Here is an 11,314-nt window from a genome sequence, read left to right on the forward strand (position 1 = left end):
AATAATATCTCGTCGGTGGTTCAAGAAAATGCTATTTGTGCTAATAACTCGTTTTATCTTTGTTACTTACTGAAAGTTAAGCAAAGACAGAACACGCTAGTATATATATTAGCGTCTCTTCAAACGTAGCTTTCATATTCGACTGATATTATATTCATACAACAACGTATGTCGAGCGTAGCGATTGGCTGTCAGCTAGAGTTTCCATCGAGATTCTATGGAATTCGCAAATTAATCCGATCATTGATCGGTGTTCATAGTCCATTCTTATGTTTTCTTAAGATTCCATCCGGCGATCTAATTGGACGACTTAAGATGATGTTAAATATAAGAACGGCCTATGAATATCGGCCATTGACAGCAGGAGCGTGATTCAGGAAACGTGATAATCATTGTAAAGTCAATTTCTTATCTCGAATTCAAGTACAGAAAGATATACACGTCAGAAGATATCTGTCTGATATATATTCCATCTATTTCGCTCGTTAGGCTTTGGCCTACGTGACAAATGGCGAAAATTCGAATTTCGCACGCGGTTAGTAGATGTCGCTAGCGGTCGCGAAACCGACGCAAGCGCCACCTCACTGTGTGTTCGACGACGACGACGACGCTGTGGCGGCTCATCCGCTGCACGTAAAAAAACTTGCGTGTGTCAAAAATTGTGTGTGATTATTTTGCTCGGCGAGGTATCTCTCCTCTCGCGGACGATGCTATTGATACAGGAGAGGTGATTGTACATCGGCTGTGTGTAAGTACCCATCTGTCCTGATAATAAGCGATCGCCACCCGCTGCGAAGGGCGATTTGTTATCCGTCCTGGCTTTCCTCGAGCTTACGAGCCGATCGAGCTATTGTTTCGTCATCCTTGATTCAGCCCTGATTCAAAGAAGGAATAATCGCAAAACATTTAACATTCGCGATCCCGTGATCGAGAGTCGAACGGATTCTTACTCTCGCGAAAGAGAGAGAGAGAGAGTGAGAGAGAGAGAGAGAATCCCGTAACAATAGATAACTACCATTTTGTTTATGGATCCCCTTTCTCTGCTCCCCCTCCTCTTCCTTCTCTGCCGCCCTCATGTTTCGTTTCACCGAACTTATACCTATAATTTCAGAGTGTTTCTGGAAAAAATCTCGTGTATTCACTTTCTTGCGTTTTTTTTTCTTAATTCTATATTCTATGTAACTGTTGTCTGTTTTCCTTGATATTTTTATGCAATTACTTTGCGTGATCTGACAGATCAGATGCATGGTTACTACTTGCGTGTATCTATCACATAATAAACCATGAATGAAACGCGTCGTAATGAGCGTTTGTATACATCGTGATAAAAACGTGTTTTAATATATGTACATAAATATTTATCGAATCGTACATAATTATTCAAATCGAATTAAGATGAATCAAATTTAAATTAAGTATTATCTAGATATAGATTGCGCTAGAAGAATAGCAATAAATTTTTTTACGGGGTGCACTTTTATTTTCGATTTTTTTAAGTAATAAAACAAATTAATTACTTTTATAATGTAAAATCTAGTTACAGGGAGAAGTGAATAAAATTGTGAAATCTAATATCTTAAAAATTTCTTTTAAAAAAAGATGTAATATTTTTTTAATATATTGAGAAAGGAGATGAGGAAAAGTAGATATTTTTTTTTTAATTTGAACAATTTTTCATATATAAATATTATACATTCTTTTTATATAAAATATACAAAAAGATAAAAAATGATGGTAGTACTATAAAAATACAAATAATTATAGTATTACTATAAAATTATTTAAAAACTATCTTTAATTATTACTATATACTTCATCAGGTACTTAAAATTGTCTTTCATTTACAGCAATAATAAATTCAACAATGGCCAATAATTCAAGAGGAATACCTCGCATACAGGTCTTTCGACCGACATATGAAGAATTTAAAAATTTCACAGAATATGTGGAATATATGGAGAGTCAAGGAGCTCATAAAGCTGGCTTGGCAAAAGTAATACCACCACCAGAATGGATTCCAAGGAAAAAGGGCTATGACCTAAATGATCTAGATCTCATTATCCCAGCACCGATCTGTCAAGTTGTCACTGGAAAGCAAGGCCTTTATCAACAGATCAATATTCAAAAGAAATCAATGACCGTCCAAGAGTATAGTAAATTGGCCAATTCTGAACGTTATACCACTCCTCGTCACTTTGATTATGAGGATCTAGAGAGGAAATATTGGAAGAACATAACATATGTAGCGCCAATATATGGTGCGGATGTATCTGGTTCTTTAACTGATCCGGATGTAAAGGAGTGGAATATCAATCATTTGGGGACAATTCTGGATTATGTTAACAAAGACTATGGTATATCTATTGATGGCGTCAATACAGCTTATCTGTATTTTGGAATGTGGAAAACCACATTTGCCTGGCACACGGAGGACATGGATCTTTATTCTATAAATTATCTTCATTTTGGTGCGCCTAAAACATGGTATGCCATACCTCCGGAACATGGACGTAGATTAGAGAGACTAGCCAGCGGATTTTTCCCCTCGAGTTATCAGAGTTGCCAGGCCTTTTTGCGTCACAAAATGTCTCTCATATCCCCTCAAATATTAAGACAATATTCTATTCCATGCAACAAGGTAAGTGTTTCTCCATCTATACCACAATTGTAAATTCTAGATATTGCTCTTAGTTACTTTATAGCTTTTATTTTATTTTCACAGATAACGCAAGAAGCTGGAGAAATAATGATTACCTTTCCATATGGTTATCATGCTGGTTTTAATCATGGATTTAATTGCGCCGAATCCACTAATTTTGCGGCACCTAGGTGGGTAGAATATGGGAAAAGAGCTACGCAGTGTTCTTGCAGTAAGGACATGGTCAAGATATCTATGGATACGTTTGTCAAACGCTTTCAACCAGAAAGGTATGTAGATAATATTTGCTTAAGACCACTTAATTTTATATGATTATATACACAACGTGAATTACATATATGTTAAAATACTGCCTATAATGTAGTATCATGTATAACTTGATATTCTGATAATGTAGGTATGATTTATGGCTACGTGGTGAAGATGTTGGTCCCCATCCTGAGGATCCTAGACAAACTGCTGCACCAATGCCATCACAAATGGATTTATTATGTAATAGCAATAGCAATGGTCAATTGCCACAGAGCTATTTGAATGCAGCACCAAAAAATAAGCGACATATGATTCATAAGAAAAAGAATATGGGCACACATCCTGGTGTTAATATGGAAGAGTTAGTGAATCGTGCGGATATTCCTCCGGATATTAAAAAGGCTTTACTCGAATTTGAAGACATAGAAGAGCCAATAGATGAGCCGGATGAACAACAATTACAAGTTTTAGAAGATATTTGGTTAAAAGCAGGAGAAATGGGTAAAATATTGTATATTTTTATTTTAATCAATTTAATCAGTGTAGCTTTGTTCACTTTTTTTTTTTTTTTTTTACTGATATGAAATACTTTTTAATTTAGATGTTGACGAGGCATCTGTGTATGACGATGGTTATAATCGTAAGAAGAGCAGAAAGAAGAAGAGAAAACAAAGCGGAAATAGAGAAAAAAAATTGAAGGTTGAATCAAAATCTAAAAAGGAAGCCAACAAAATTGTTACTCTACAGGATGTGGTTAAATTTGAAATAAAAACTGAAGTTGATGACATGAGTACTTTTGAAGACATGTCCCAGGAAAATAGCGACGAAATTCCTGTGATTCAAGGAAATTACAATGACAATATTATAATAGAAAATGATCCTTTAGAAGATCCTATAGAAGATCCTCTGAAGATAAATTTACCTGAAGTTGTCGACAAGTCTATCAAAAAGAGGAAGAAGCATTTGAGTGGGCAGAAGAACGTAAGATTGAGACATGCAAAAATAAATTCAAACATGTACAAAAATAAATCCAAACATGATAATATATCACTCTATACTGACACATCGACTTTAGATGGTTCAAATGTCAGTGTGCAACATAGAAATATAGCGCTACCTGATGTTCATAGTATTCATACTGTAAAAGATATATCTAACTATCAAGGAAAAATTAATGCATTACCTGGAAATATTATTTCGATTGGTAATGAGCTCAGTATGACAAATATGAAGGATAAAACTATCGTAAATATAACCAACAGTGGTCAAACAACAAACTTTGGCTGTAACGACGATAAAGGGATGACAGAAATGTTAATAAACAATACAGTGGAAGATAGAGCGACAAATAGTTTATTGAAAGACATAAAAAATGACACAATTTGCAAAATCCAATGTCCAATGAAAAGGAATTATGATGCTATAGTACAAAAAACTTCTGGATATCAAAATGAAAGTACAAAAAACGTTACTCTTATGAAACAAAATACATATGCCAAGTTCAAAACTACTGCAACGTCCACAAAACATGGATCAATAAAAAATAAAAATCTGATAAAAGCACCTCGATTAAGTGTACCGTCTCATTTATCACCGAGGGTTTCACAGCCTGAAAATACTGCTGCATGTAGTTTGCACTCGACTGCTGATATGAATATATCAAATATTACGATTTTGTCAGATTCGCAACCTGCATCCACAAATATAATACATGCTCCACCTTCATTACTCTATCCAAATACAACTTTCCATCACGCAAACCCTCCTTTTCAAAATTCTAATCCTCCGATTTTGCAGAATGAATTAGAAGTGTCGCATATTGGAAATGATAATACACCAGAAAATATACCACAATTAGAGGATTTTTCGTTTATCATACCTGGTACTACTACTTTTCCAGTTATTAAGTCAGAAGGTAATAATTCCTTGTTTTTGAATAATCTTTTGTCTCCGTCGACGTTTAATCAATACAGCAATCTGAAATCAAAACCGTTGGGCAAGCCAATGTCTACGATTGATACGTCCAAGGAATGCGCAAGAAAATTCTGGAAGGATAATCCGCATGTTCGTTATTCGAGAGTTGCTCCTAAACCGGTTCAAATGCCTGATGTCATAGTAAATAAAGGCATTATTCATATTCAAAAACCGCCGTTATCTATGTTACCAAAGACAAATACAATGTTTATGTCACGCTCTGCCATGTGTAGTTATCCTCAAATTGGACCTGTCAATAACAACATGACGTATTTACAAAGTACTGATACATCGACTACTGCGAATTCTGTATCCGTAACTGTTCCAAACAGCCCGAAACAAACTAAGGGTGTATCGCGCCAAAAGTCGCAGAAAGGACAAACATCGCGTAAAAAGTCATCTATGAAGAATAACAAGTCGAACAATAACACAATTATAAATACGACTCGAACAAATGTCGCGAGTACTTCCATCGGAACACAAGTTAACCATCCTATCGACCTACCTGCATTGACCTATAATCTGCCTAATGCGGACACGGATCTTCTATTGCGAATTACAAATACACAAGGGACAATATATTCGAATATGCATTCTTCGAGCGAAAAGAAACCGGCTGTAAGTGAACTTACGCAACCTAGCGAAAGCGAAAATATAACAAGTTCCAATATATCCGACAATAAGGCGCAGGACTTAATAAAGGCGGTTCATACTCCGAATTTATCCCCATCTAATATGAAACAAAAACAAATATCTATCTTGAGAAAGAAATCCAAAGAAAAGTCGAAGAAATCTACAACAAAGAAAAAGCAAACGACGACTATTGCTGTTGAAGTTACGAGAGATCAAATCGATGCAATGTCAACCCAATTTGCCGATGTCTCGCAATCCAGTGGCAATTCCCAACCAGTTACATCAATGATACCGGGACACATTTCAGAGATGATTTACCCGAATATACCGAATAACGATCTATTGAGAGCGTTTAATAATTATTGGAGCGCCCAAGTTTCGCACTGTGCAGTGTGCGCCACTTTTGCCTCTTCTACGAGCGGAAACAGTAGAGTAATGCCACCTGATTGGAGGTATTGCCAATCAACTACATTACCTGAAAGCACGACGATATGGGTAAGAAAAAATATTATTGATGTAATAATTATTATTATTAAATTATATATTATATATTAAATTATATATTTTAAAAAATTATTAATTTAATAATTATTAAATTATATGCTCTCGAGTAGTCGCCGAAAACTCTGAGTTGACGGTGGCAACAACCATAAACTACGGGGTAGAAATGACCAAATCATTATTGTTCTCTCTTTTTATCTTGTATTGTCTAATTTTTTTTTTTTGTTTTGTATTTATCGCGGCCATTGACAGCTCTCTAAAGAAATGGAAATTGTTCTTTCCACATAGTATATTCCTAAGCTTAGTTTTCGGACACTTACAAGTGTGCTAAAGCGATCTATGGTATTGTTTCATTGAAATATCTTTTTATTTAAAAATGGCACGCAAGAATAATTTGACTTATTTCTCGCTTATGACGTCACGATCCAATATGTCCACGGTGACTACTCGGGAGCCTTAATTCGTTTCTTCAATATAAATATACGCAACAAATTGCAAAAATATTGAATAAATAATTTATATGTGCACATTAGATATCTGCCAGTATTTTTGCGGCCAATTCTAAGGAACAGGCTATGGAGCCGGAAAACAACAAACTCCTGCGATGTAGAGAGTGCCACGTGACTGTTCACGCGTCCTGCTACGGTATAACTATATTACCTACAGATATCCGAAATTGGGCCTGCGACAGATGTAAAGCCGGTAGAAACGATGTAGTACGTGTTGAAAAACCTGTTTTACTTTTTCTCCTCTTTCTTTATCTTGTTAACGTGCGTTTCGTCTAATCTCGCTCTATTGTCACGACAAACTAGATGTGTTGTTTATGCCCGATGTTCGGCGGTCCGTTGAAACGTACCAGCGACAGCCGATGGGCACACATCTTGTGCACGCTTATGGTACCGGGAGCTACTTTCAAGGATGCTATAAATAAAGATCCCATCAATGTGTTGACGATTATGGCGGACTCGTGTCACAAGAAATGTTACTTCTGCGGACAGGATGGCGGAGCGTGTCTGAAATGTAATCAATGTACCAACGTGTTTCATCCCTCTTGTGGTCTTGCAGCGGGTGCCACATTTATTATACCGGTATACAACTCGCAAAAACTTCAGGTACAGCATTGTCTAATAATCATAAGCCAGACGATTACCAGCACGATTAAATATTAATGTTTACTCTACGTCATCCATAGGTAACATGTAACGGACACGACGAGGGCAAGGGAAAAATACCGCAGATAAGGCAGGGTGAAATCGTTTGGGCAAAACATCGAAATACCAGATATTATCAAGCCAAAGTCGAATCTATTCAAGATATTCTTTTTTACATGGTTACATTTAATGATAACAGCTTCAGCGATGATTTATATCCTTCTGATATAATTGTAAGTTTTTGTACATTCTATTTTGTCGTATTATTAACTCAATTTCTCTCTCTCTCTCTCTCTCTCTCTCTCTCTCTCTCTCTCTCTCTCTCTCTCTCTCTCTCTCTCTCTCTCTCTCTCTCTCTCTCTCTCTCTCTCTCTCTCTCTCTCTCTCTCTCTCTCTGTCTACAATTGAAGAGTTTTATTTCTGTTCTATTCTTTAGTTATAAAAATAAAAAATTGTAAAGAAATATAAATACATTTACAAATATATAAATATAATTATAAATATGTTCTAAAATAATTGTAATAAAAATATTATTTTTTTAAAATATATACATATAATTATTTTTTTAGACATATTTTTTTATACATCTATTGTATTCTGGAATCTGTTTAGAATTATGATCCTGGAAATACACCGCCACCCGGAGCTGCGGTGACTGTAAATTGGACAGATGGACAAACATATGATGGTGTCTTTGAAGGTACAAATCATCGGATAATGTTTACTGTAAGTAATGATATTACAATATAAAATTTAATTATTTATTAATCGCTTAATTATTAATAACGAATTGCGCAATTTTTCTGTTTAGGTGATTTTCGAGGACGGCTCGCAACTCGTTTTAAAGCGCAACGAAATTCACAGTTTACAAGAAGATATGCCAAAAAGAGTGCGTTCTCGTTTGGTGAGTTTAGTCTGAGATTACTATCATAATGGATAGCATCTCTATCAACGTGGTTTATTTCATTTATTTTGATATATTTTATCCTTTTTCTTTTTAACACTTATGTTCTTATGTTTATTTCTCTGTTTTTCTGTTGGTTTATTAAAGTCTGTTGCGACTGAAATGAAGCACCGATGTCATCTTTATGGTACAGAAGATGTAACGGAGGCGCAAAGAAAAGTGAAACATACAATGAAAGCTTACGATTGAGGAAAAGTTTGATTTTTACCTGTAAATAATTATTAAGTAAAAGCAGTATACAGAATCTTATGTTGTAAATAGTAGACATAACAAGTATATCTTATAATTGTAATTTTGTGTGTCTTCTCCTCGACTTCAATTTTAGACTCGTCAGATAAACATAAAAACTCTAATTTTTCCTTATACATAATTTTTCTTTTAATTAATTAATGTTTTGAATAAAAATTATGCTTCATTCATGTTAATTTATTAATTTACAGTATTGTGCCTGTAAAATTGTGAGGGGTATTCTATGTACAATGTAGCTATTAATATTATTAGTATTATTTATATATACACACACACACACACATATATATATATATATATATATATATATATATAAAATAGGGTACGGCGGGATTATTTGAATAAAATAAATTTAATTTAAAATTTTTTATAACTGTTATAGCGCCACTAAACAAAGCATAAACATTCGACTTTTCCTTTCGCATCACTCAAGCAAACAATACAGCATTTCTCCAAGCACGTACGTTAATATTATTCAAATACTTCACTATCTCCAAATTGTCCCACTGTACTCTATTTGCATAACTGCTATTTCGACGGCACCAATGAAAGATATTTAAGTATTGCAGTTTTGGACAAAACTTTTTTGATTTGAAGTTAAATTATACTAAAAAGTGTATTGTTAAAGAAAAAAAAAAAAAAAACCAGAACTAGTAAAATAAAATTCTTGAGACATAAATTTGAGTAGAGTTGGAGTTTATAATCTACTTTTTTTCTCATTTTTACAGAAAGGAAACATCTAAATTGTAAATAAAAACTTATATAGGTTTATAATCATCAAACTCTTTTTCATTGGTACCATCGATTAAAATTGGTTTAAATAAATTGTGCATTAATGATGTGTTTCTCAATTTTTTTTTTAAATATTTAGGCATTGCTAAGTGATAAAGCATTATCTGAAAATCAAAAACACATTTTACAATACAGAAAATTCAATTCATTAAATTTAATCCATCAAGTTACAAATCAAAGAAATTTAAAACATGATACAACAATCTACTGTATAACAAAATGATACAATATATATCAATGAAGAAGAAATGCCAAAATATTTTTTAAATGTACAGAAAGTCATCAATACTTTTTCACATGAATTTATGCATATTGGAATGCATATGCATTTTCCATATGTATATATAAAATATATAAATGTATTGATATATGCATAAATTTATGTGAGAAAGCATTTGTGTCTCCGTCTATACAAGTACCTACATAAATCTTTCCATAGTAAATAATTTGACATGATATTATAATTAGTGTATTATTTGATTTAGAAAAATATATGTTAGTATATAGAGTTGCAATGTAATCGTATTATACAAGTTTTGCGTTTATCAAGATCAAATATTTAACAATAAGCTGTGCTGAATTAAGAAAGATTAAAAAAGAATTTAACGATCTTTCATAAAACTCTTGAGGTATATTTAAAATTATGAATTTTGTTAGTAGTTCATTTTTTCACTAACATAAAATAGAGAATCTAAATAGAAATCAATAAAACTCTGAAGATTCGGAGAGTGATTATTATGTTTTATTGCTATTATTTTATCATACAGAATTTCTGAGAGAAAACGATAAATTAAAGATTATAAAGTTGTTTTAAAGATGTTTAAAAGATATTTATTCCAATTTTGTCTTAATTTATATTCACGCATAATATATATAAAAATTACAAAGTTTGTAATATGGGTATTAAGTAAATGTCATGTGAATTGTTGCAGCTCCATGTAATTAACATTGTGAAAAATTATTACATTGTCGAGTCTTTCCCTAATTTTATTTCTAGTCGTTATTTTTATTCTTTATTTTAATACTTAAAGCTACAAGAGAGAATAAGTTAGTTAAAGATACAGTATTATCTTCCTTGTAGAAGCTACAATAGCAATATCACTCGATATCACTTGTGTGCGTGCAGTTTATATATATATAAGAAAATGTGACGAGCAACAAAAAATATCCTCAAGAATTATGTTAATATACGTTAATACGAGTAACGAACAAGACTGCGATTACTGTTATAATTGTTATTAATACGACAGAAGTAATTATTCTGTAGGTAATGCTTAGCCATTTAGTATGTGCTCTTTAAAATGATGAATATATTAAAATATCTTGATATACGCGTACTGAATTAAGTTTAAAGTGACGTATAAATATCTACAATAAATTATTTGTCAGTTCGTCAGTTACAGTAATTGCTTAAATGCTTTTACTGGACGTAAATTCTATTATATAGACTATAAGAAAAAAAGTATCACATATGTCATATAAATAAACAAATTTTTAAAGCAAAACTGCGATTGTATAAGCTAATTTCCACAGAAATATCATATGTATCGATAGAGCTCGCGTTGCTCAAACTATAAATTACTAATGCAAAACATTGTTCATTGCTAGCTATATGTACATATCTTTATTAATCTTTAAAAATTAATCACGATCTTAATAGATAATAATACTTTATAATTACATGTAATGTTTGCACAAATTATAATGTACATAAGTTATATACATTATATAGCACAGATTATATTATAGTAAAAGATTTAATAACACAAATGTGTATTAGGATTAAATTATAATAATTGAAATTGAACGATGAAATTGATTCACTCTACATTGTATAAGAATTCGAATGATATATATTTAAATGTAGAAATGACGTAAAGAAATGCAAGTGATGGAATAAAGATAAGAAACTAAATGAAATTTAACAATTTATGATATATATTAATTTATCTTTTTTTTTAATCATGTTAAAAAATATCACTTTTATATAATAAACACTTTTTCTCAGAGGAAAAAATTCTTGATTAACATGTGTTAATATAGTTCTACTTTATATTCTTTCGAAAAAAGGTTATATTTTTATTGATAAGACCAAAAATTCATGATTAATATATGTTAATATGGTTCTGTTTTATATTT

The 11,314-nt window shown here is 32.3% G+C and overlaps 1 protein-coding gene across 3 annotated transcripts; it reads left to right on the plus strand.

Annotated features, from left to right (window-relative positions):
• Positions 1 to 580: 580 nt before the first annotated feature.
• LOC140672203 (uncharacterized) lies at positions 581 to 11,103 on the plus strand. 3 transcript variants are annotated; one of them, XM_072904132.1, is made up of 12 exons: positions 581 to 748; positions 1,848 to 2,638; positions 2,723 to 2,928; positions 3,057 to 3,412; positions 3,513 to 6,013; positions 6,553 to 6,735; positions 6,832 to 7,131; positions 7,212 to 7,403; positions 7,783 to 7,896; positions 7,982 to 8,074; positions 8,222 to 8,344; positions 8,766 to 11,103. In XM_072904132.1, exons 2-11 carry the CDS (start codon positions 1,865 to 1,867, stop codon positions 8,321 to 8,323), a joined length of 4,821 nt encoding a protein of 1,606 aa, XP_072760233.1. In that variant the 5' UTR covers positions 581 to 748; positions 1,848 to 1,864; the 3' UTR covers positions 8,324 to 8,344; positions 8,766 to 11,103. The 3 variants fall into 3 exon arrangements, with proteins under 3 accessions (XP_072760233.1, XP_072760224.1, XP_072760241.1); XM_072904123.1 differs by having other exon boundaries at positions 8,222 to 11,103; XM_072904140.1 differs by lacking the exon at positions 8,222 to 8,344.
• The last annotated feature ends 211 nt before the right edge of the window (positions 11,104 to 11,314 follow it).

Source organism: Anoplolepis gracilipes, chromosome 1 (assembly GCF_047496725.1).
Source record: "Anoplolepis gracilipes chromosome 1, ASM4749672v1, whole genome shotgun sequence".
Lineage (NCBI taxonomy): Eukaryota > Metazoa > Arthropoda > Insecta > Hymenoptera > Formicidae > Anoplolepis > Anoplolepis gracilipes.

Excerpts from the sequence above, each read along its gene's own strand:
- LOC140672203 (XM_072904123.1), top strand. The coding sequence starts at position 1,865 with ATGGCCAATAATTCAAGAGGAATACCTCGCATACAGGTCTTTCGACCG. Across the intron at positions 6,736-6,831 it reads AAGCCGGTAGAAACGATGTA|ATGTGTTGTTTATGCCCGAT; the intron begins GTACGTGTTGAA and ends ACGACAAACTAG. Across the intron at positions 8,075-8,221 it reads AAAGAGTGCGTTCTCGTTTG|TCTGTTGCGACTGAAATGAA; the intron begins GTGAGTTTAGTC and ends GGTTTATTAAAG.